This window comes from Centruroides vittatus, unplaced genomic scaffold (assembly GCF_030686945.1).
Source record: "Centruroides vittatus isolate TY-2023 unplaced genomic scaffold, ASM3068694v2 scaffold_1444, whole genome shotgun sequence".
Taxonomy (NCBI): domain Eukaryota; kingdom Metazoa; phylum Arthropoda; class Arachnida; order Scorpiones; family Buthidae; genus Centruroides; species Centruroides vittatus.
The window spans coordinates 43,211-70,275 of record NW_027122679.1 but is presented as its reverse complement, the minus strand read 5'-3'; the positions used below and the strand labels follow the sequence as shown (position 1 = coordinate 70,275).

At 35.7% G+C, this 27,065-nt stretch overlaps 1 protein-coding gene, 1 long non-coding RNA gene and 1 pseudogene across 3 annotated transcripts in view; 1 reads left to right on the top strand and 2 right to left on the bottom strand.

Annotated features, from left to right (window-relative positions):
• Positions 1 to 20,409, top strand: part of LOC136987026 (patched domain-containing protein 3-like) — a 223,403-nt gene extending 202,994 nt beyond the window's left edge. Inside the window, exons 2-4 of one of the 2 annotated variants that reach the window (XM_067284659.1) lie at positions 804 to 1,835; positions 15,200 to 15,508; positions 19,100 to 20,409. In XM_067284659.1, the coding sequence (XP_067140760.1) occupies positions 836 to 1,835; positions 15,200 to 15,508; positions 19,100 to 20,328 (2,538 nt within the window). In that variant the 5' untranslated portion in view covers positions 804 to 835 and the 3' untranslated portion in view covers positions 20,329 to 20,409. The remainder of the gene's footprint in view (positions 1 to 803; positions 1,836 to 15,199; positions 15,509 to 19,099) is intronic. The other variant, XM_067284660.1, reaches the window with a different exon arrangement.
• Positions 20,410 to 20,639: 230 nt separating this feature from the next.
• Positions 20,640 to 21,525, bottom strand: LOC136987028 (uncharacterized; annotated as a pseudogene).
• LOC136987029 (uncharacterized) lies at positions 20,640 to 22,526 on the bottom strand. The gene is made up of 2 exons (XR_010882572.1): positions 22,474 to 22,526; positions 20,640 to 20,696 (listed from the first exon to the last, which is right to left on the bottom strand). It is a non-coding gene; the product is annotated as an uncharacterized lncRNA (long non-coding RNA).
• Positions 22,527 to 27,065: the final 4,539 nt, after the last annotated feature.

Sequence of the window (27,065 nt, the reverse complement as noted above, 5' to 3'; positions counted from 1 at the left end):
ACATAACGAATTTTGGCCACGATTATCTTGATCTATATATCGAATTTCGAAATGTTTGCTTTGTCACAAAATTGGTCTCTTCAACTTGTACTGCACATATTTGCCAAAGTCATGTTTAGTGATCATGTAGTTACAGCGACAATCGGCCCATAGAATTTACATGGTAAATTTTGTTGTCAAATATCTTATCCACCAGATCGAATTTCAAAATTCCGGCTTCATAAAGGCATGAATGTATGTTGTATATACTTGCTTCATTCCGGCTTCATGTCATGTTGTATATATTTGCAAAATACCATGTGCGGTTGCTTTGGACTTCGATCACAGACAAAACGCTTTCTAAGTCGTGATAAGCTTTGCTTACGTTCCGTTCAAAAATTTGTGTTTGGGAGAGAAATGAAGACTAATGTCTTGTCTCTTCTTTCCTCTAACAACCATACACTAATTCACAGAAAATGGTATTAAAACCGAGACATACGTGAATCTACGTTTCGTAGTTCGTGAAAAGCCGATTGGATTCAGTCATCCCGAAGCAATAAAAAAGCATATAGGTACTAACACTTATTGTTTAAATAATTAATTAACTAGTAAAAAATATTGTTTTAATGAGAATGCTTTTAAACACGGGAAAGTAAAACTCATTTTCAATATTTAACATTCTGTCTAACTATTTTTATGTAATATATCTGTATGAATCATATTTTCTGTCTTATTTTTTTTCTTAGGAAGTAAAGTTAAAAAAATAGTTTAGCTTTTAACTTCTGTACTTTTTGTTTTCCTAAAACTTTTTTATATTCATTTAGGATTTGAAAAGAAAAATAATTACTTTATTTGAATGGAGAAGTTGAATTTCTTTGGGAATTTCTTGTCCGTCAAATTCTCGTTATTAGGTAGAACGATCAGTAAATACCCTTACTGGTTTTTTGCCATTCCTGTATTTTTCTCTGTATTATTATCAATTGGAAATTTTTATACAAAATTTGATAAAAACTTCGATTACCTTTTATCGGCCGACAGAGGAAGAGCATTTTCTAATAATGCTTTTATACGTAAAACATTTCCAATGAATACGTCTTCGTTTGTGGATGAATTGAGATTTTCAAAACGACCCGAAGCATTAATTGTTTGTTTTGTTAGAAAAGATGGAAAATCCGTGTTAGAAAAGAATTCTCTGTTAGAAATTGCCATCGCCGATGAAATAATAAAGAATACGACTTTCGTTCTCGACGGTAAAACAATTGGCTATTTTAATATTTGTGGAATGGTACGTGGCAGATGTTACGAAAATTCTATTATCGGTATGAAATCACACATAGACGATATTGCCTCGAAGAGGAAAAGATTAAAATATCCCGTTGATATAGATGCTTTGACATATAACTTTCAACTGTTTATGGTAAATTTTGGAGGTGTTACCACAAACGCTAATGATGAAATAGAAGAAGCAAAATCCATTAGATTAGTATATCATGTAGATGAAAGTGATTTGCACAAAGGTTCTGAGATCAGCGAATGGAGAAAGATCGCGTACAAACGTATAAAACAATACAGTTTTGAACACATCGAACCTTTTCTTGATCCGTTTCTTTCTATGGAAATTGATATAGAAATACTTTCTGGCTCCACAAGAAAATACATTGCTGTGGTTTTAATAGTAATAACCGTTTTCTCCATGATAACTTTGATAAGTAACGACTGCGTGAGAAGCAAACCCTGGCTCGGTCTGGCGAGTGTAACGTCTGCAGGATTAGCCGTCGGATCTGCGTTTGGATTTTTAAGTTTTTGCGGAATCGAAAGTACTGATTGCAATATCATCATTCCGTTTTTAATATTAGGTAAGTATTCTGTTATTCTTATTTACTATAAAAAAAAGTTATGTTTACTTATGCATTTTACAAAATAAAAAAATGATCGTTAAAAATAAACGACACAACTTGAAAAACTTCTGTCAATCTATATACCGTATTTCCTCGCATATAAGACGAGGTTTTAATCCATTTTTCACTGCTTCAAAAACCTAGGTCACCCTATATGCGTGACCGAAGGATTCTTTTCGTTTTTGTATAATTTTGGTAAACCGTGTATTCGCATTTTTTACCGGATTTTCACCCTCTAGTGTTTAAAAACAAAAGTACTTTTTCTGGGTCGTTTGAATCTTTCTTGTGTATTGTCAGCAATAGGAAATGCAAAGCTTTTGAATTGAATTCCAAAATTATACGTGAACCCGATATAAGTTTTAATTCATTCCTACGTGGAAAAAGATGATTATTTGGAATTCAGAATTCGAAGAAACTCGTAAGTGTAATCGACGAAGAGTGAATTCGACCGTTAAGAATTGGCAAAAAAGGTTCTCGATTGTCCAGTTTTACATGAACAAATTATGTAATCGATTATACAAGATTTTTCCTAAAAGTTTAAAATGCCAGTAATTTTTGCGGGACAATGTGCGCAATTACGTGCATTTGATATTTTATTTGTGATTAAACGAAATAAAATTAGAATTGTATTAATAAATCTAATTTTCTTTATTTTGATCTTGAAAGTCATACCTCGTCCTATATGCGAGGTCGTCTTATACAGGTACTCCTCACTTTCGGAACGGAACTCGGTCGTTCCGTTCCTGACAGACTACGTCGTTAAGCGAATTGGTCGATAAGCGAGGAGCTTGCGCCGGGAATATAGGATCGTTGTAAAATTATACAAATTACGCAACAAACTTCAAATTTATTCATAAAAAGACTATTATAGTACGCTTAGTGCGCATGTCACCATTTGCCACTGACCGACACTCAAGCTGAGAAAGGGGATTCCCCGAATTGCAGGTCGAAACTCGATTGGTCGTAAGTGCGAGTGGCCGTTAAGCAGATAGGTCGTAAAGTGAGGAGTGCCTGTATTCGAGTAAATACGGTATATAAAAAGCAGATGAGCCCGGCGTTGCGCGGGCAAAAAATAACAACAGACGTGAAGAATATTACACTTTTTCGTAGTTCTAACCCTTCTATTATATTATATTATAATATTTGATTTATATAACTACCAATGTTATCTTACGTAAGGGTTTAAAACGTCCCACATTTAAAATTTCTTTAAATTGCGTATTATGGAAAAAAAAAGAATTTTTAAAATGTATTAGATCAGTGATTCCCAAACTTTTTCGATTCACCGCCCCCTTTGTTTCATAAAGTTATACCAAACGCCCCTAACCCATTTTCTCTTGTGTGAGAAAGGATTGGAAATATTCTTAGAAAAACTTTTCTATGAATCTCACACTTTGTGCCCTTATCGTACATTGTTCTCAACATCTGGAAACCATTAAACGCAATGTTTCCTCTTATCCGTTTAACAGAGAAAAGGGAACGGCTGTCAGTGACCCCAACTTTTGCCTTTGGTCACCGTTCAGTACTCTGCCTCCAGCGCCCACCTAGATTTACTCACCGCCCACAAGGGGGCGTTATTGCCCACTTTGAGAAACGATGTGTTATTGGTATAAAACCCTTACGTAAGATGTAAGCAGAGTTTAAAATCTGCTATTCATTAGCACCCCTCCCCTTTAACTCCACATCTGCGATGGTCAAGAATTCGGAGAACTGAGGGGTCACGAAGGGGAAGGAAAAGCTTGGACAGGGGAGAGAGGAGAGAAAGGTCACCACTTTTTAGACCGGACATGTGTGTAACAGACGTTGAAGTCATCTGTTCTTGTGATCGCCTTACTTTTTAGTTTAATTATTATATTATTAAATTTTGTAATATTACAAATTGGCGCAGTCGACAGGATTTCAGTACCCAGCTGTATTTATATAGTAGAATCATGCTTTTTAAATTTTTGGTTCAGAAGACCGAAGACTCCTACATTATCTCCCGATATCAACTAGAAGGGGAAGACGAATGGACAGAAATCGACCAAGAATTTCAAGGAATCGAAAATCATCCCGCAATTTCGACCTCGTCGGTTTTTCAAACTGCTATCCGGACGATGACGAATTATCGAACACTATCTATTTCATTATCGGAGACAGAAGGTGAGCTCTATCTTAACAAAACTTTAATACGACCGGTCGCCTCGGACAGTTCGTCTGACCCGAAGTCGGATGTGTTGGCGCAAATGGTTCAGTTGCAAAAGCTGTACATGAGCCAACAAGCCGAGACGTTGAAGATTATGAACTCTTTTCGGCAAACCATCGAAAAAATGTCATTAAATTCATCTCGCGATACGATCAACATAGAAAAATATGATGGAAAATCGGAGGAAGCGCGTGTTTGGATAATTTCATACGAACACGCGTGTGCATCTCACAATTGGATTACAGACGAACAAAAGATTCGTAACCTTCGAAATTATTTGGAAGGAATTGCCGTGAAATGGTACAATTCTCGAGTATTAGATAAGGTCGGTGATAATTGGGAGGAATGGAAAAACTCTTTTCTTAGTGCGTTCGGACAGAATCGGATCCAACTTTCCATATTAGCGGATATGTGGGAATATCGTGGTGGTTCACTATTGGAATATTATTTTGAAAAACAACGGCGTATTCAACTTGCATATCCGGATATTGGGGAACAAAGCTTTATCACCATGGTAATACGTGGACTACCGGCGGATATGCAAGCTATTCTTCTTCAACACAATTTAAACGACAAAGAAAACTTACGTGTTGGATTGAGCAAATTGGTACCTACAAAAAACTCTGTACCGAGGAAAATTGAAAAAAGGAATAATATTCATGATAACCGAAGTTTTACCTCCGTGAATGAAATTGATAATGGTCCAAAAAACGAGTAAGGAAGGGTTTACCGATCCCTCAGACAAAATCGGATCATTGTCTAGTCACAGATCATAATGATCCCCGCGTGAAATCGAGGCCAGTCCACCAAATCGACAAACACAAGTGGAAAAAAACCAAGAATGGCCGGTTGATTGTCCCGAAAAATATTCAAAACAGCATTATGAAGCGGTATCATGACGATCCGGACAGTGGGGGTCATGATGGGTTTTGGAGGACTTATTACAAGTTAAGGGCACGGTTCTGGTGGCCTAACATGAGACAAAGTATCCAACGTTACGTGCAGACCTGTCCGATATGTCAATCCGTCAAGTTTAAATACCGACCCCGTCAAGACCAACTCTATTTGCCCCCACAATCGAAAATACCCTTCAATACAGTACACATTGATTTTGCGGAGCTTCAGAAACGCAGTGAAGGGGTAAGAATGACTAAATCATTTCTAGTGGTCATAGACGAAGCTACACGGATAACTTATGCTAAAGCTATGAAGGAGGATGTGCGTAGTGTCATCCGTTATTTGGATAATTTACCATTATTCAATAATGTAACTACTATCATCAGCGATTGCGGATCTACCTTTAAATCGGACAGTTTCAAGCAATGGGCCAGAGACAGGAATATCACATTAAAAACCACATCACCTTATCATGCTGCCGGGAACGGAGTGTGTGAGAGAAAGATACGGGATCTCAAGAAATTCCTTAATTGTTATCCAGATTTCAAAGGTGGGTGGAAAAATTGCTTGGATGCTGCAGTTCGCCACGAAAACCGAAGCTACAACTCTTTTTTAGGTTGCTCTCCATTATTCAAATGGCAACGAACAGTTGTTAAGCTGGAAGCTGACAGCGAATTCGGAATTACAGATTTACAATCGTATGAAAAGGAGCGTACCGAGGAACAACGAAAGAAATATAGAGAATCTATCAAAAAATATTATGATAGGAAGCATGCAGGACCATTGGTAAATATTAAAGTTGGATCCTGGATTTTAGTTCAGAGTGGTATGAGGGGAAAACATCCGAACATTAAAGGACCGTATCGTATCGATAAAATAATATACTACGACAACATTCCTAAAAATGTGATGTATAGAACGGAAAATGGAACTAAAAAGATAGCTCACCTTACCAATATAAAATTGTATCATCACAGGGGTGATGACAAGGCTAAGAAGGGGGGTGTAAGCAGAGTTTAAAATCTGCTATTCATTAGCACCCCTCCCCATTAACTCCACATCTGCGATGGTCAAGAATTCGGAGAACTGAGGGGTCACGAAGGGGAAGGAAAAGCTTGGACAGGGGAGAGAGGAGAGAAAGGTCACCACTTTTTAGACCGGACATGTGTGTAACAGACGTTGAAGTCATCTGTTCTTGTGATCGCCTTACTTTTTAGTTTAATTATTATATTATTAAATTTTGTAATATTACATAAGATAACCTTTGTAGTTATATAAATCAAATACTATAATATATAAATATTAAAACGAAAATCCTGTTTGGTGTTTTAGCCTACCATTTTCACGTTTGTCACGATACTCGAACGGTACGAAATGGCCATTGGTCAAGTAGACACAATTTGAAAAGTGGTATCTTAAAAGTTTTTTCAGGTATCATGATTGTTTCTTTACATCAAAGAATGTTACCTCTCAGAACGTCTTTCATTCACAGACGAATATCAAATGGTCATATGACAACGAATCAAATTTCGCAAAACAGACCAAATATTTAAAGTCGGCACCCTGGAAAACCACTTAAATCATATTTTTGTGCCGACCAGTAACCTCGTACTTTGGATTTTCCAATTCCAATGCTACTATACCGCTGGTCCGATAGAGAGAAGGAACTGTTGCGAAAGCGGGTTGAAATAATTCGACTAAAAGTATTTATTGACCTCTTCCCAGAAGAGAGGATGGTCAACTACTACTAATTAATACTGGTCTACTATTAGTATTTGTAAAGTAATTCGTGTTAGACAGGCTGTGATCGCATGAGAATCGAAGTTTCTAACCTTAACAGATATACGTACTTAACACCTTACTCTTGCCGAGAAAAAATATATTTATTTGCAACAAACAAACAAACGTTTTCAGCCTGCTTCACAGGCCATCTTCAGGCTTGGAATACATTTGAAATTAAAATTCCATCCATGGAATACAAAAATTCAAATTCAAAATTAAATAAGGTACAATCAAAATAAAATATTGAATAACTAACATAAAGCAAAAAATAACAAAAAATATATAAAAATGTAACAAATGAATACGTAAGCATTAATAAATGCAAATTTCTAAGACATACAATAAAACCATTATATTGATTGGTTAGAGCCCTTATTAAACTTCTTAACCATAAACTTCCATGCAGAGGGAAGACTTTCTGCGTCCCTCGCATTAAGACAGCCTTCTTGTAATCTACTTCTAAAAATCTGCAACTTTTCCGCTGTCAAGGCTAATGATGGAGACGATAAAGGATTTATGACGGCCGCCTCATTCCATTTGACCGTAGCTCCTGGCGCTTGCGCCATTTGGGACAAAACTGTTGCATTAGACCCCTTTCTGATATTATAACCATGCTCCTTGATTCTAATTCCTAAACTTCTAGTGGTTACTCCGATGTAATCTTTTTTAACGCCCAATTGCATGTTTTCATACGGAATTTTATAAACTCCTGCTTTCTCTTCTGCCTTTATAACATCTTTATCATTCCTGAGGATTTTGTATAAATTAGGGGCCCTTTTTATAAGCATCCTCGAACTTTTTCTGTGTGCTATTTCTTTCATGACTGTATTCATATTTTCATTATATGTAAACTTTACAAACTTATTGGGAGCATTCTTAAAACATCCTTTCTTGATGTTGTGTTCATATTTCTTAATTATTCCTAGAATTGTACTTTTTTGGTAACCTAGGGTCCTGGCTACATTTATTATTCTATTTATTTCTTTCGTCCTGTCTTGTACTCTTTCGCAATACAAAAAGGCTCTTCTTATTAAAGCTCTGAAAGCTGCAATTTTATATTTATACGGATCCTTGGATTGGGAGGGAATATACAATGGGCTGTGGGATGGTTTAATAAAAACACTAGTGGACAAGTGGCCTTTTTTGAATGTGATATCGATGTCGAGAAAATGCAGATTCAAGGAACTTTTCTGCTCCAACCTTAAAGTAAGGCCATCATTGTTATCATTGATCTTATCTAAAAAATCCTTAATTCTGCTGTTACTTCTCCATAATATAAGTAGGTCATCAACGTATCTGCTGAAATACACGATATCATCCTTAAAACCATGAAAAATTCTTCTTTCCAGCCTCCTAACTACCAATTCGCATAGGATCCCTGAGAGTGGACTTCCCATAGGGACCCCTCTTCTCTGTCTGTAGACCTGTCCATTAAACACGAAACAAGACTCCCGGCAGACCAAACTAGTTAAACTCTCTACTTCTTCTGTATAACTAAGCAATTCCGAGTTATTGCTGTATAAGAAATCCAATAGTGCCTCCTCGCACGATTCTATCCTTACTGACGGATACATGCTCTCATAGTCGAAAACCGTTGCAACTTCATCCTCCATTAATGCTATACTTTGCAGATCCTTAACCACCTTCATAGGATCACGGGCAACAAGAGTATCCGTGTCTAGTTGCAAGGATAAGTATTCATGCAATTTCTTTTCTAACACAAATGTGGGACCCCTGCACTTCTCTACAACAGGTCTTATTTCTTTACCGGTTTTATGCACCTTCGCGAAAGCAAATAATCTAGGTGTTCCTGGCCTAGGGTTCCTGCATTTCTTGAGAAAAGGCAAAACTTTGGAAAGCTTAGAGACCTCCAGTTTCCTGACCCTTCTATCCAAGCTTCCAATAAGATTGCTGTTGATCTTTTCACACTCCGTCTTTTCGATGTAATCCATTAGTGCTTCGTTATATGTACTCCTTTTCATGATGACTAGTTGTTTACTTTTGTCAGCCCTAGTCAAGACCAAATCATTATGTTTTAACCAATTCTTCGTGAGCCGGATGTCACTACTCCTAAAATCCTGCTTACGGCCCCTCTGCCTGTTGTTGAGGACTGCTTTCCATCTGAAGTACTCTTTTTCTAAATCGTCTAGCCCAACAATGCCTCTTTCAATTTCCTGTACTGAGGTTTCCCAATCCATAGCCTCCACAGGCACAAAATTTGGGCCTTTTATTAGAAGCTTCTTAATTCTTCCTGGTACCTCAATTTGGTCCCACGCGCGGGATATTTTTAGAACAAATAAGATAATGGGTTAATGTGTTACCTATGGTATCCAAGATGGCGACGGGGAAATTTTTCTACCCTACAATCTAGACGGCGGCAGGGATTTTTCCCCCGCCCGTATATTGCACGCGGCGACCGCGAAATTTTTTCTTTCTACCGTACATTTAAACGGCGACGTGAAGGTTATTTCTACCCGACGGTCTATATTAAGAATACTAAAAAACACCGAACGAAAAAACAAGAGCACTTACTTTGTTACTGAGCCTTTCCTCTTTTTCTTCGTTTCCCGTCGACTGAACTTGATTCTCCGGCATGAGAAGAGGATCTCTTTTGCGCTTTTCTTTTAACAATGTTCTCGTTTTTTTCCACCTTTTTCTTCTTGGCAATAGGTGCGGGAGCGGCCGGAATGGTCTCCGGTTCTTTCCAACTAGGTACTTTTCCGCGACCGGGAAATATCATTCTGACGTGTTTGATAAAGGTGTGGAATTTTTCGCCGGGATTTTTTAACGTCCAATTGTGATACTTCTTATACATGAATGCGTACATATACGAATCCGACAAATCTTCTGTGTAATGTTTCGGCAAATTCTTCTTGTTTTTTAAGTGACCCCACAATCTTTCGATATTCTGAGTATGAACGCCTGTAATCGGGTTGACAAAATTTTCAGAGTGGTTTACTGTTTTATGAGAAATTTCTATACCTTCTAAATCGTCGATGTGGTTATATCCCTTCCATTCGTCTGTGAACACTGAGCTGCCGGAGTTAACGTATTTCGAAATGATCCAATTGAGAGTTATTTCAGATCTGTCATTAACCTGGCATATAAAACAAGTCTTGTCCTCCCGGCACAAACCTCCGACGACCCATTTAGTGCTTTTCATCTTTCTTCCTTTCTCGTATTTTCGTTTACATATCACTGTTTCGTCTATTTCCACTGTTTTGCCGACGCCTCCTATTTTAAACGATGTCAGATTGTGTAAGGACACTAACATAACGAAACGTACGTGGTTAGCCCAGTCTATTCCTGCCTTTTTAGAAACGCCCGAGGAAATTGCCGAATTACTCGTCGTGCACTCTAAACCAATATAGTGCCATATGAATGCCAACAGATTGGCCCACGAAACATTGCCGCATTTCCCTTTGAACGTTCCATCGAAAGCCGAACTATTCCGCCTGCATTTTCGGCAACGCATCGCGCAAGAATTCCGGTCGCTGCGATAAATCAATTTGCATGTTTGGCCGCATTCCTCGCAAACTTCCTCGGCGTGTTGGAGGCCTAATTTCACGGCGAATTTCAGTCCGCCATCAATTCTCTCGTCTAATCCCAACTCGGAATACTCCGCTTCGATCAACTGATAAAAACGCCGTCGAGTACACTGTTTCCAAAATCCGTCCGATTCTAAATCACAATCCGCCATGACTCGGTTGCGAAATATCTATTCCAAAAAAAAACACAGAAAACGCTTAGCCTACTTTTCGATATAAACAACTTTTCCAACAGCCGAAATTCGCAAATAAAAATTAAGAACATTACAAATTACCTCGTAATAGAAAAATTCCAAAAGTAAGAAAAAATCGACGAAATCTCTCGGCACGACAAGACGCCCACTCATACTCGGAAGAAAAATTTGCATAATTCCGATAACACGCAATTCGAATAATCAAAGCGCCCTCTACAGATATCTTTAGTTGATGACGAAATCATGACGTAATCCCGGTCGCGATCTCGAACGAGAGTGAAAAAATTTCCCCACCGCGGTCTAGAATTTCCCCGTCGAAGAACTCTTATTGCTTTCCCGCGTACCCAATTTGGTACCACGGAAGCAATTAAGATTTTTCTTGGCCCAAATTTTGTGCCTGTGGAGGCTATGGATTGGGAAACCTCAGTACAGGAAATTGAAAGAGGCATTGTTGGGCTAGACGATTTAGAAAAAGAGTACTTCAGATGGAAAGCAGTCCTCAACAACAGGCAGAGGGGCCGTAAGCAGGATTTTAGGAGTAGTGACATCCGGCTCACGAAGAATTGGTTAAAACATAATGATTTGGTCTTGACTAGGGCTGACAAAAGTAAACAACTAGTCATCATGAAAAGGAGTACATATAACGAAGCACTAATGGATTACATCGAAAAGACGGAGTGTGAAAAGATCAACAGCAATCTTATTGGAAGCTTGGATAGAAGGGTCAGGAAACTGGAGGTCTCTAAGCTTTCCAAAGTTTTGCCTTTTCTCAAGAAATGCAGGAACCCTAGGCCAGGAACACCTAGATTATTTGCTTTCGCGAAGGTGCATAAAACCGGTAAAGAAATAAGACCTGTTGTAGAGAAGTGCAGGGGTCCCACGTTTGTGTTAGAAAAGAAATTGCATGAATACTTATCCTTGCAACTAGACACGGATACTCTTGTTGCCCGTGATCCTATGAAGGTGGTTAAGGATCTGCAAAGTATAGCATTAATGGAGGATGAAGTTGCAACGGTTTTCGACTATGAGAGCATGTATCCGTCAGTAAGGATAGAATCGTGCGAGGAGGCACTATTGGATTTCTTATACAGCAATAACTCGGAATTGCTTAGTTATACAGAAGAGGTAGAGAGTTTAACTAGTTTGGTCTGCCGGGAGTCTTGTTTCGTGTTTAATGGACAGGTCTACAGACAGAGAAGAGGGGTCCCTATGGGAAGTCCACTCTCAGGGATCCTATGCGAATTGGTAGTTAGGAGGCTGGAAAGAAGAATTTTTCATGGTTTTAAGGATGATATCGTGTATTTCAGCAGATACGTTGATGACCTACTTATATTATGGAGAAGTAACAGCAGAATTAAGGATTTTTTAGATAAGATCAATGATAACAATGATGGCCTTACTTTAAGATTGGAGCAGAAAAGTTCCTTGAATCTGCATTTTCTCGACATCGATATCACATTCAAAAAAGGCCACTTGTCCACTAGTGTTTTTATTAAACCATCCCACAGCCCATTGTATATTCCCTCCCAATCCAAGGATCCGTATAAATATAAAATTGCAGCTTTCAGGGCTTTAATAAGAAGAGCCTTTTTGTATTGCGAAAGAGTACAAGACAGGACGAAAGAAATAAATAGAATAATAAATGTAGCCAGGACCCTAGGTTACCAAAAAAGTACAATTCTAGGAATAATTAAGAAATATGAACACAACATCAAGAAAGGATGTTTTAAGAATGCTCCCAATAAGTTTGTAAAGTTTACATATAATGAAAGTATGAATACAGTCATGAAAGAAATAGCACACAGAAAAAGTTCGAGGATGCTTATAAAAAGGGCCCCTAATTTATACAAAATCCTCAGGAATGATAAAGATGTTATAAAGGCAGAAGAGAAAGCAGGAGTTTATAAAATTCCGTATGAAAACATGCAATTGGGCGTTAAAAAAGATTACATCGGAGTAACCACTAGAAGTTTAGGAATTAGAATCAAGGAGCATAGTTATAATATCAGAAAGGGGTCTAATGCAACAGTTTTGTCCCAAATGGCGCAAGCGCCAGGAGCTACGGTCAAATGGAATGAGGCGGCCATCATAAATCCTTTATCGTCTCCATCATTAGCCTTGACAGCGGAAAAGTTGCAGATTTTTAGAAGTAGATTACAAGAAGGCTGTCTTAATGCGAGGGACGCAGAAAGTCTTCCCTCTGCATGGAAGTTTATGGTTAAGAAGTTTAATAAGGGCTCTAACCAATCAATATAATGGTTTTATTGTATGTCTTAGAAATTTGCATTTATTAATGCTTACGTATTCATTTGTTACATTTTTATATATTTTTTGTTATTTTTTGCTTTATGTTAGTTATTCAATATTTTATTTTGATTGTACCTTATTTAATTTTGAATTTGAATTTTTGTATTCCATGGATGGAATTTTAATTTCAAATGTATTCCAAGCCTGAAGATGGCCTGTGAATCAGGCTGAAAACGTTTGTTTGTTTGTTGCAAATAAATATATTTTTTCTCGGCAAGAGTAAGGTGTTAAGTACGTATATCTATAATGATTTGCTGAGTGCTTTATAATATTATTGTTTCTAACCTTAACGTTCGAAAGACTTCGTATGACTTGTTTAAATAAAAAAATCTTGTAAAACTGAGCATAATTGCTTTTATGTTATACTTACGCACGTTATCTCACTGAGAATTATTTATTAACCGTAACGAACGTTTTCAACCTTTAACCAACGTTTTTTATCCATTTTATTATTTTTCTATTTTAAATTGTATATATATTACTGTAATTTCTTCTTTGGATTCGAATAGCTCAATATTCCAAAGAATTTTGTTTTTTGAATGTGTTCTTGACTGTTCTATAGGGGGAAAAAACGCTTTTTAATATTCTAAATTTTATAAACCTGAGGATGGCCTGTATAAAAGGTTGAAAACGTTGTTACGTTAATAAATAATTTTCAATGAGATAAAACGTTTTTGTGTAGGTTAAGAAGCATCTAGCTAGGTATTAATTAAGTATTTTATGTTATAACAAAGTGTTTAGGTTTATGACAGATTGTATAAACTATGTAGGAAGTATGTTCTCGTAAATATCGCGTTTATAAAAAAGTTATTGAGCTGCAATTTGAAAAACTTGTACAGTTATAAATTTTTGGACTGTTGTCAGTCTGTATCACTGTATGTCTGTTATTCCACAATCTCGAAGGAAAAGTTAGAAACATGAAAGTAAGAAAAGATGTAGAAAGATTAGGAGCAGGAGGCCCAGAGTAACTATATAGCAACGTGATATTTGACATGTATGTCACGTTACTTTGATTCAAAATTTTCAACTGAACTAAGTTAGATAGATGACCGGCACGATTTTATTGCTAACGGGAAAAGTATGATGTACAGGGGAAAGACCACCATTAAAAGAATTGAGAACATTGTGACGTAAAGTTGCTGGCCGGTATTGTGACCATGTGACAATAAATAATTTCTCGTTAGAATTAGTTTACATTATTTGGTTACTGCAACGTGACAGGTGAGCGATCTGCCAAAGGAATACATTCCAGGTAAACTTTTATGGATGGCTGAACCCTATTTAGGTGAAGAAAACCCAGAAAACTTCAGGTGGCTGACCCACGACTAACCAACTACCACAGTTTGATGGTTTTGTGCACTGGGCTACCAGACTGTGCTTATATGAATTAAGAAAGTACTGTTCAGAAATGAAAAAGCCCAAGTCTTTAGATGAGGAAAATTAAATACGTAATAGATTTTTATCTCAGGGTAACATGTTGCAAGCACGCAAGTGCTATATGCTACCCATCTCAGTAATGATATAGTGAGTTTATTTCATGCTACATCAAGTAAATAAAGTGAATATAATATATAAATTCTAAAATTATATATTTTTGATAAGAATTACGGTAAATGTAGTTTATTATTTTGTTAAACTTTTTGGCCGAAATTATCGGGCTGGAAACAGCTATATTAATTATAAATTACAAGATAATTTGCTATTAGAGTGTGGCGTTAGGCTGACACATTTTTCTCGAAATTTGTAACTTTTGTAGTAAAGATTGTAACAACTACAAGCATGGTTTATATACAGAACTATTAAAAATATATCGAGAGATAAAATTTAAAGTACAGTATTTATAATATTAAACATATTTTAATTTTTTAAATTTTAATATAAATATCAAAAAAGGGAAAAACTATACGTAATAACTAAATTTAAGTTAGTACAATTCATATAATATAATATGTCTCTGTTTCTTCGCCTTTTCCCCTAGTAGTGTTAGCTTTGTTGCAACTGTCATCTCCACTTGGCATGGTCTTTGGCATCTTCCGGGTTGAGGTTGGCAATGTGCATGTCCTCCCTGATGGTATCCATCCATCGTTTCTTGGGCCTTCCGTGTGAGTGGCGCCCTTCTGGATTCAGTTGCATGGCCGTTTTTGCAACTGATGTGTCTTTGGCCGCGTAGGACATGTCCATATCGTTCGAATCGGAGTCCCGGACGTCTCTTTGTTACTTGTTCAAACTTTTCGTGAAAATTCAATGATTCCCGGTGCCTTCACACATATATATATATACATCTTTTCTTTTTTTGTAACGGAAAATGTGTCGTAACGATTTTTAACTTGATATCATTTTAGGTAATAGTAGATAAAATGTATTTCTTCACTTAATATTCATTTACTTAAGAAATTAAACTATTTTTAGTGACAGAGGTCGACGATGCTTACGTTCTGATAGCATGTTGGAGAAGTACGAATGTAGCGGGTAATGTCCAGAAACGTATGGAAGAAACGTACTTGGAAGCATCAGTTCCAATTACCATCGCTTCTCTAACGAATATTCTGTCATATTCCATTGGATTATTAGTACCTTTTCCTGTTGTCAGATTTTACTGCATCTACGCTCTAACCTGTTTAGTTTTCGCTTATCTTTATCAGTTAACGTTTTTTGGAGGTTGCATGGCTTTAACTGGATACAGCGAAGAAAAACGACTACACGCTTTTTATTTTACTGGTATGAATTAATATTTTCATATTTTATACATTTTAAAAGATAGATAACAGAAAAAATTGCAAAATTTTGTTTCTTTCTATTATATTGCTAATTCTAATAAAATGGTAATGAAAAGTATTGAAAATGGTTCGTTTAAACTGCACGCATGCAAGAGGGCACTATCATTATTTTTTTTGTTATTTGGTAATACATTCATTGGTGTTTAGCACCAATCTCTATGGAATCTCCTGTTTTTGATGGCAAATAAATGCTTGTTTTTTGTGAAAAGAACTTTTGTACCTGAGGTTTTTCAAAATGTCGATCGTAATCCAGAAAGGAACATGCATAAAATTTTGTTTTCACAACAGAATTAATGCCACAAAAATGTTGTAAAAGCCTTTAGTAATGCTACTCTATCAAAAACATGAGTTTTCAAATGGTACAAGGTTAACGAAAACGGCATAGAACGCGTTGAAAACGAACCACGATCTTGTAGAAGTACCGGTGATTCGATACACTTTGGAATATATTTTATTTTAAGCATAGAAATTCCAAATTTATTTAATTTTTTTATTTCGATTTTATTTAATTTTTTATCTTCGAATTCTCTTTAATTTTTTTAATAATATCATCAAGAACGTTACAGATATGGAAATTATAATATTTAATCAAGACAAAACGAAATTATAAAACTTACTTAATATACAGTGGTTGTAATAAACCATATCCTTGCCTAAAAATTTTATAAAATGTAATTGTAATAAATAAATAATTTTTTAGAAATTGTAACTTTTATTAAAATATATCCTAATATAAATTTTGCTTTCTTATAGAATACAAACATGTTGATTGGAAAATATGTCTACACCATGATATCTGTAACGTTCTTGGTGATATTATTAAAAAATTAAATAAAATAGAGAATTTAAAGAGAATTCGAAAATAGAAAATTAAATAAAATTGGAGAAAAAAATTAAATAAATTTGAAATAAAAAATTAAATAAATTTAAAATTTATATGCTTAAAATAAAATATACTCCAAACTATATCGAATCACTACTACTCAAATGGTTTAACATTTGTATACATTTCTATAATTTAATGTATATAATCTTAATCAATCTCTTTTCATTCTAATTCAGACAGTTCTTGGATATCTCGAAAACATCCCATATTAATAATGTACAAGGGTGGTTTGTTTTAAACCTCCGATGGTTCATAAAACAAATACAAATGTAAATAACAAAATGAATTTATTACCAAAAGTTACTTATAAACATGGTAACTTTTCGACATAAGTACCATGAAGATTGAGGCATTTCTCATATCTGTGGACAAGCTTCGCAAATTCCTCTTCATAGAATGTTGCTGCCAGTGACTTGAGATGAGCCATAACGTTGTTTTGAAAATTGTCATTAGTTTCGAACCTCCGCCCTCCTAGCCATATTTTCAGTTCAGGAAAAAAGAGGAAGTCGCTCGGCGCAAAATTGGGGCTATACGCTGGGTTTTTAAAAAGTTCTAAGCTTAGTGGAAATCTGAAAAATGGAAGTCATCGCACACTCTTAATGTGTGAAGACTTCCACCTCTTTCCTGAACTGAAAACGTGGCTTGGAGGACAAAGGTTCGAGATTAATGACGATCTTCAAAAAACGTTAAGGCCCATCTCAAGTCATTGGCGGCAACGATTTATGAAAAGGAAGAGGTAACATTCTATGCAAAGCTTGTCCATAGATATGAGAAATTCATCAAACTTCATTGTGATTATGTTGAAAAGTAAACATCATGTTTGTATCTAACTTTCGGTAATAAATTCATTTTGTTATTTACATTTGTCTTTTGTTTTATGCGTCATCGAAGCTTCAGAAAAACCGCCCTCGAATATATATCTAAATATAAAAAATTACTTGTCCTGACTGACTAACTGACTGAGTGATTGATTCATCATCGCCCAGAGCAAACCTCTAAACATAAAGAGGTGAAATTTGGTACACAGTTAGAGTATGTCATGAAAATGCACACTAAGAAGGGATTTTTCGAAACTCCCCTGCGGGGAAAATGGAGAGCATTAAGGCTTAACCTGAAGAACGCCTTCTACTGTACTAGTTTAGATGCGATTATTTGTTTCTGATGGTAATTTCCAAACGTACAATATTTACGTATTACCATCTTTTAATTTAAACGTTCGAATTGTTTCAAATTCGAAGCTGTTATTACATATTGGTTCGATTAATAGAACAATTGCAAACGTTCTAGAAAATTGACCAAATTGAAACGTTCGTTTGAAACAATAAAGATTCTCGGCTTGGTTCAATGTCACGACTGGGTGAATTCATAGACACTTGGCAATTTTCGTCATCAAATTTTTATTTCAGAACTTTTATTTATCGATACGCGTTTCAGGGTTTCGCCCCTCTTCGGTCTGCATGGCATCCTGGAATAACGTATATACAACAAGTAAGGATACATCGAGTTCATTTGAGGTGTTTTACACAGATAGATTATATCTTGTATTTACTCCAGACATCTCTTAGGCACTTTCTGCATTACGACTACCTATTTACTTTCTTTTTCTGGCTGTGTTATCGGTTGCTGGTGTATATTTCGTGACGATCATTAATTCGCTGTTAGGATGTTGCAAGTAGTTATATGTATAATAAAACCATATAGATAGAATTTGATGAGAGGTTAAACGTATGGAAAGCAAATTCTATCTATATGGTTTTATTATACTCATATAGTTTTATTATACATATAACTACTTGCAACATCCTAACAGCGAATTAATGATCGTCACGAAATATACACCAGCAACCGATAACACAGCCAGAAAAAGAAAGTAAATAGGTAGTCGTAATGCAGAAAGTGCCTAAGAGATGTCTGGAGTAAATACAAGATATAATCTATCTGTGTAAAACACCTCAAATGAACTCGATGTATCCTTACTTGTTGTATATACGTTATTCCAGGATGCCATGCAGACCGAAGAGGGGCGAAACCCTGAAACGCGTATCGATAAATAAAAGTTCTGAAATAAAAATTTGATGACGAAAATTGCCAAGTGTCTATGAATTCACCCAGTCGTGACATTGAACCAAACAAGAAAAAGAAGATACGGTTTCGACATATACTACAAAGATTCTCAGTAATAAGGGGTATATGTAACGCAAGTAATTTTATATATTTAGATTGTTATAAATTAAATAATTACTATTGTTGTTGAAATACTTAATATAAATGGTGTTATGATGCCCAGGACACATGCAAATATAATTAAAAACATTCAAACTTCTATCTACAATTAGAAAAATTATAAAAATTCATTAAGTACAACAACTACTAAGAAGTTTCAGTAATTAACAAGGAAACCAATAATTTACTATAAAAAATTGTAAAGAAACACACTAACAATTATACCGTTTTCTCACACTTTCAAGATTATTCTTATAAATTGTCAAACAGTCTTTTAGTCCGTAGCTTAAGGTTTTTTTTCGAAAAATTGCCTCCAAAATTAAGGTGCGTCTTATAGTCCGTAAAATACGGTATATCGTTTTCTCACACTTTCAAAATATTATAACTTTATTACAATATATCAATGTACAGTTTTCTTTTTAGTTACACCAAAGGAAAGAACTTACGAAGAAAGAAATTCGGAAGACTTTTATATGAAAATATTCAGAGATAAAATCGGAGAAACAATATTTCATCCTTTGTCAAAAGCAATTATACTGCTTTTGTATGTATTAAATTTATCTTTTGGAATTTGGAAATTCACAACCTTAAAAGACGGATTAAACGTCGAAGAAATATATCCTCGTACGTCCGAAGTCTCCGAATCAATTCGAATATATTATAATTATTTTTCGGATTATCCCTATTCAATTCATATTATTGTCAACGAAACAGTGGATTATTCACTCCCAGAAGTTCAGAAATCTCTCGATAAATTATTCAAAACTTTAGAAAGTCATCCGAATATTGCCGATTCGCATTTAACAATGTCTTGGTTGAAATATTATAAAGAATTTCAGGAGAAGGAGGTCGCTCGTTATTCTTTTAGAGGTTACGACTTGTCGAAAAAACAAGATTTTATCGATGGACTGCGCAACGTCTTTTTGAAATTGAAGCCAGCTGAACATTTTTCTAATGACATTGTCTTTAATAAAAATTACACAGAAATTACCTGCAGCCGATTTTTCGTGACGGCAAAAAATATTCATAATATCCGAACGGACGAAAAACTGATGGATTATTTATGGAAAATGGAAAAAAAGTCTCCGTTTAAAGTAATTTTCCATCACTTCCTTACAAATGTAATGGAACAAAATTTAATAATCAGACAGGTAACCTACCAATTGTTTTGGGTAACTGCCTTGTGTACGATCTTTATTTTCATACTTTTCGTTCCCAGTATTACTTGTGTAGTTGTTGAAACAATCTGCGTCGTCTCTACGATGATCGAAACTTTAGGTTATATGAATGTATTAGGAGTCAATTTGGATATGGTTTCGATGTTGAGTTTGATCCTGTGTGCAGGATTTTGTATCAATTATCCCACACACGTGTGCTATGCGTATTTTCGCAGTTCGGAGGACAGCAATAAAGAGAAGCTTAAAAACTCCTTATACAAAACTGGTTTTCCAATATTGCAAGGGACTCTGTCCACGGTTTTAGGAATTTTAATTTTATTAATAAACGAAACGTATGCGTTTACAACAGTTGTCAAAATAGTATTTTTAATAGCTTTTCTAACTGCCTTTCATACAATATTTGTTATACCTGTTATGTTAACATTAATATGTGTAAGAAGTAAAAAAACTTTCTTTTTCGCATTACAAAAATAAATTTTATTGAAATTATTTGTATAGAAATAAACTGTCAATATGAAATTTGTATTGAAATAAATGCACTATTAAGAAAATGTACAGTACTTGTATTTTGTCTTCGATAATTTTGTAATTGTATTATTCACAGAGAAGTGATTCTCGTTAATATACCCTTAAAAGATTATGTTTACAGAATGATGCTTAAAATCAGGGCTGTGGAGCAGAGTCATAGCAATCGAAAATGGCGCCTAGGGCACGCATCAAAGTTGCGCCCCTTCGTAAATTATCTTAATATAAAAAACAGATACACTAAATAAAACAGTCATAAATCTTACTTACAAAACATATTTATTTTCTATTTTATAACGAAAGTGAGTCCGTAAATCCTTTACACTTACAATTGCAGCTTCCTGGCCTTCTGCGACGCAAAGATATCGATGATGTTTTCGAAATCAGTTTTTCCGTTTCTTCTTGCTCTACACTGAGCAAAACTTGGTCGCATAACCTTTCTTGACTCATTGTAGCCCTCAAATACAAAAGTATTAATTTTAACTTACTGAAAGATCGCTCACAATTTGCGATGGATACTGCAATTGTGAGCAGAATTTGAATGGAAATACGCAGATTCGGAAATACACTTTCATCCCCGTACTGTACAATAAATTCAAGTAGCTCTTCAGATTTTTTATGTTGACGTTTTTTCTTGTAGATATTAGCATTCGAACATCCAATATTTCTTCGTATAAGGCCGCGACTCCACTAGCCGTAAAAAGGCCGTAAAACCCCTCACCGTAAAAGCTTTTACGCCTGAGCAGATCGTAAAACCAACGTAAAAGCGAGTTGAGCAGTGTTCAACTCGCTTTTACGTTGGTTTTACGACCTGCTCAGGCGTAAAATATCATGGTCACGTGATTAAAAGCTTTTACGGTGAGGGGTTTTACGGCCCTTTTACGGCTAGTGGAGTCGCGGCCTAACTGTTTCCCGTTAACATCGCAACCTTAGAAATCTCCAAATTCCTTACATTTCTTTTTTAAATCGTCGCAGTCGTCAGTGCCGTAACACAATGTTTTAACATCTAGAAGAAATCCAAATCTGGCGTCAGTTTCATGCAAACCTTTCACTCATTTCACATACAATACGATGCAGCGATCCCTTCATTACTCGTTCCATTTCTTTAGCGGTCAACTCTGCATGGGACGCACTCTCTCCAGCCATACATTTTTTCCGCCTTCGACGCCTTTCCGCCTTTTGATTCGTTCACGGTTACAAGAAATCACCACAATATTCCTTCCGGTGTTCGTTAAAGAAACAGCGAGACGAACATAACCTTCTTCAACAAGTCCGTTTAGCCAATTCTAGTGGCGTAGCTAGCATGGGTGACACCCAGGGCGGATATCGTGGTGTCACCCTTCTTAACTGTTTTATAAAACAGTATCGGATTATTGAATTGTAATATGCCCGCACTCGAGCAAACTTGAACGCTATATCAAATAAGCGATATCATCACATAGGTTTATATTGACTAGCGTGAATTCGTTGACTTTTTTTTTTCTTTAGTCATGGGTTGTTGAGTAGGTCGAACTTTCCATGACTTAATGTTAAAGCGCGTTATCAAGGTTTATGTCGCGACTTATCTTTTCACAGTCGGGTGTCAACCCTTGAACGGGTTGACAGCCGGGCGAACCGCCCCAACGCTCCCCGTTGGTACGCTTTGGCCAACTCCCCTTTTCCCCGCCAAAACTCTAATCCTTTATGCGGATTGAAGTTAAGTTTGATTAACCAATCAGCGCTACCTAGCTCTGTCGTAGGTCCGGCTATGGTCCGATGATCCGCGGCCAATCAGCGATCGTAGATTCAAAACTACCGGTCGTTTTCCAACCGACTTCTGCAGCGTCGACTAATTTGAAATAAAATAAAAAGAAACAAGAAAAGGCGGGAAATCGTACGTCCAGACGATTCTATCCCGACACTGACAATTAGATAACAAATCAAGTAGCTTCAATAACGCTTGCTCGCTCAGGAGTATTTAAATCAGAATCACAAATCACATGTAAACAAAATAAACAACTGCGCGAGAAGTGTCGAATTCGAACGAGCAAGTGCACCGCCTGCGCGCACCACTCATTCCCTCTCGCTCATTCGCGAAGCGCGTGAGTCGCAGACAAGATTGTTTGATATGAATTGGTTTATTTTGATTTTTAAATTTAATAATTTGCAATTTTGATCGCCCCCTTTAAAAGGCGCCCGGAGCACGTGCCCTACATGCCCCACCCTAGCTACGCCACTGCTGTGGAGTCGGTAGATTTTTACACGAATCCGACTCCGACTCCGACTTTTTCTTACGATTCGACTCCGACCAGGGGCGGAAACAAAGTAGGCCCGAAAATGCTGACGTCATCACGTGACCTCAGAATATTAGCATTAACAAATTTAGTTCAAATAAAAATAGAACGCAGAAACTTTTTTATTCCAAAGCTAAAATATTGGTCTAAGTAATGAGTCAATACGATAATTTCTACTTTTCTGTTGTTATATATAACTGATGAATCGGGTGTTGTGGATTAAATATTGTCTAATCCACAACTCCCGATTCATCAGGATATTGATGACCTCAGCATAAACCGGCTTAAATCAAGACACCCCCCTATTAAGAGCTAAATCCCTGCATTCCAATAATTTCAACATCACTGAATCTTGGAAAAGGCTCTGGGCTGATGTCTCTCCGGTGGACAGCCGACAACTTCCTTGTATCACAAAGCGACCACCTGGATTTGAGTTACCCAGGAAACTTTGGAGTGTGTTAAATAGGATTCGGACCAAACATCGGTTGTGCAGGGACAGTCTTTTTAGGTGGGAAAAAGTTGCATCCCCACAGTGTGACTGTGGTGCTGAAAGACAGACTATACACCATATCTTGGAAGATTGTCCAGTAAGATCTTTTCCGGGACAACTGAGTGACTTGCTGATTGTGACTGAAAGTGCTTTAAACTATATTTCTAACTTAGATTTACTTTATGATTTGTGTTCTTTCATTTATGATTTGTTCTTTTTATGAATTAGATGTGTAGCCATACGCTAAATAAATAAATAAACAGAGGAAAAGTGTAGCGATCGTTCAAAAAATTATCCCACCCCAAATTTTTGCATTTTTGGACTCAGGACACTTCAAAATGTCGAGATATGCAAAAGATTCGGGTTTTTTTTACTGTACGTACGAATGTTAGACTGTATGGGAGGCACGATTTTGAATCGGAGTTAGATGGTTTAACACAGGAGTTATTAAGCTTGAAAATAGTTGAACTAAATCGGTCGGTACACATTCTAATATCCGTTTGCACTTCTCTATGTTTCGAGGCTTCCCGAGTCCAAAAGAGTAAAAATCTGATAAAGTCATTTTTTCCGTTTGTTATAGGCCTATACCGTATAACAGCGCGGGAAAGTAACAATAACGACGATGCTGATTATTTTTAAAAAAATACAGAAATAAAACGATTTAAAAAAATTAATTAAACATTAAAATTTGACACATCTACCGAATATATAAGTTCACATTTATTGACTCGTTTGATGATGGCATTGGTATTTGGTAAGCGTGTATGAATAAAAATAGTAAATACATTCTTATACAAACAAATTAGTTTAATAAAAATGTTGTACAGTACATAATATACAAGTATATTGGGTAATATATAAGTATACGGATACATTAAACTAAGTCACGAATAAGAAACATAGCATTTAGACTGGTAAAAAACAGGTTGCTTATTTTGCCACGTTGATTAATTTATTATTTTTCATCTCTGTTATAAACTGAATTACTCAATACAAGTGATTTTTTTTGTAAGAAGTCAACATTCACTGAAGCTTTTAATTAAATCATATTCAATAATTTTAAGAGCGGAAAATAAACGGTCTACCGAAACTTGGTTGGTGGCAATGCTGTGACAATCAATGTTGTATTTTGGATAATGTCTGGATAGTGCAGTATTGCCATTTTAACATTCAAACTTGAAGAGTGGTCAATGTGATTTATTTTTTCCAGTGCATAATAAATATCATCTTCAAATTTTGTAAAATTTCTTTTCTGTCTGTTCTCATATTAAAACTCAAGCTTAATTTTGAGGGTAGAGACGAGTTTTATAAAAAAAATAATATAAAAAAACTAGCAGATGAGCCAGATGTTGCTCACGCAAAAAGTAACGATAACGAAGATTAAGATATTTAGATTATAGCCGATTTTACTCGTTTTCACTGGGTGCAAGAATTAGGTCCTCTCTCTTCCGAGACTAATTAGAGAATTTTTAGATGGGTCTAAAAGTATGTTCGATTTTTCACAAAAACGCAAAATACCGCATCTAAAATAGTACGGTAGAAACGGAGTTCTTCGGGGTAATCCTTAACCCTCTCCCTCTTCCCCCGCGAGAGGAATTTCGAAAAATTCCTTCTTAGTGTACATTCTTATGATGTATCCTAACTGTGTACCAAATTTCAACTCCTAACCGTTTGAACTCTGAGCTTATCATTATTATTATCAGTATTATTATTATTATATTATTATTAACCATCTCGATTATATTATAAGATTGTGAATGCTAATAACGAGTAAAATATTCATTAAGTCCGACCACACTGGAGATATGACACATGACCCCTTCTATGTCTCTACCCTGTCGACCTTTAATAAAGAACCAAAATTTAATAGCATTAATGCCCTTTATACACACGCTACTGTGCCAAATTTTGTTTCTTAAACTTTACTCATTCTCAGATATTGTTTAATAGTTCGGAACAGAATAAAGAAATTTAACAAATTAAACGCCAACATACGCGCGTGGACGCGCGAATTTTTCCCTTTATTTGACATTTTTTGGGTTCGAGAGATCTCCAAACGTATAGATTTGCAAAAAAACTCGGAGAGTCAAATGTGACACGATTCAAATACTTTTTCGTTTTTTATATACATAACAAGTTGGAAAAGTAAAAAGGAGTCGGAGTCGGGGGATTTTTGACGACTCCTACTCCGGTTAAAATACCAAAACTCCACGACTCCGACTCCACAGCCCTGCTTAAAATGTAATAATAAGAACGCCGGACTTGGTTTATACCAAGAACCCCCAATACGGGTCATTTTGACCTGTAATAGAAAAATTGCAACTAAAATCTGATTAATAAAAAAACATGTCAAAATAAATAATACATATTTCTGGATATGTATATATATATCAGTGGCGTGCCGTGACATTTGATGACAGGGAAGCTGTGTTTCTGTAAGAAGCCGACTTCCAGGGGCAATCAGTTAATTGCGCGTCAGTGATGGTCTAGGGAAGTGGTTCTTAACCTTTTTATACTCGCCGCCCACCAAATATTTCATAATTTTTTCTGACCCCCATTTTTAATAATAATTTATATTTGATAATTTGATAATTTATCTATAATAAATTGATTTTTTATTATTGCTTTATTTTTTATATAATAAATGTAAATCATAACTTTATTATTTCATTATCTATTTAAATAACATTCAAACTTCACAATTAAACACGAAAACTCATTAATTTTTAACAGAAAATAAAATAAGAAACATGTCGATAAATCGATCCAACGTCGATGCTAAAACTAAACTAAAACTAAAACGCCCACTTGTCGTAAGGATTTTGCATAACTTTTGCAAAAATATTTAAATTTTCAAAGCCTACTGTTTTTCCTAATTATTTTTAAAATTCCAAGCATTAATAGTTTCTTAAAATTGCTTTGGAATAAAAGAAGTAAATACTGCGGTGTAAGTAGCATATTTACATTTATTTCTTCTGTACTAACAAAGTTGTATGTAGGAAGAAATACAAAATAAATAAATAAAAACTAAATAGGAAAACTTTATCTTTCTTATTTCACTTTTCAATACGATATTCGGATTATACATCAATTTTCTTTTTATTATATTCTGAAGGAAATTTTGCATAATTTGGCGGCCCCCGGCAAACTTCTTACGGACCCCCAGGGGCCGCGGCCCCGTGTTAAGAATCACTGGTCTAGGGTCCATTCGTATTCATTTGTTCGATAAGCCAGTAAAAACTGTAGACTTCTCTAAATGTATTTTTAATATCACAATTACATTCTGAATCGCTAGCCACGATATAAGGGGCTAAAATTAAAAATAAATTATAAAAACTTACTCGGTGAAATAAAATGTGCGATGGATATACATACCTGGTACAATGTATTGTTCGATTGTATTAATATACTTTTAAAGAAAATTATAATTAAAATATAGCTTTGTAAAGAAACGTACATAAAAATAACATAAAATATTCTTTACTTTTTAAATCTTAAAACAATCCACTTAGTCAAATATCTTGATACGAGTAGCTAATGGATGGAACTAGTGACGGTCCAGGTAGGTGTGTAGTGAGTGCGTGCGTGCCAAATCCCGAGGGTGCCGATACCGGTCGATGTCAAATGCCTCTTTTGTCGCATCACTAGTATATCTCAAAGGACGCCACAGGGCTGTTGTAAATTTTAAACGTTTCTCACCGTAGCTGTAAAAATCTAACTATGTTAAACTTAATAGTCATTCGTTTTCTAACTAATTCGTTTTAATACCAGGTGTACACGGAAATCAGTTTCCCACTGTACTGAGCGAGTGATTGGTTCTGTTAAGCTTTTGTTGAAGTAAAATTCTGGCTCTTTCAACAGGGTTTTATTTATGTCCCCATTCCCTAATCTCTTAATTATTTAGTCACTTCTTAAGTAGAAAT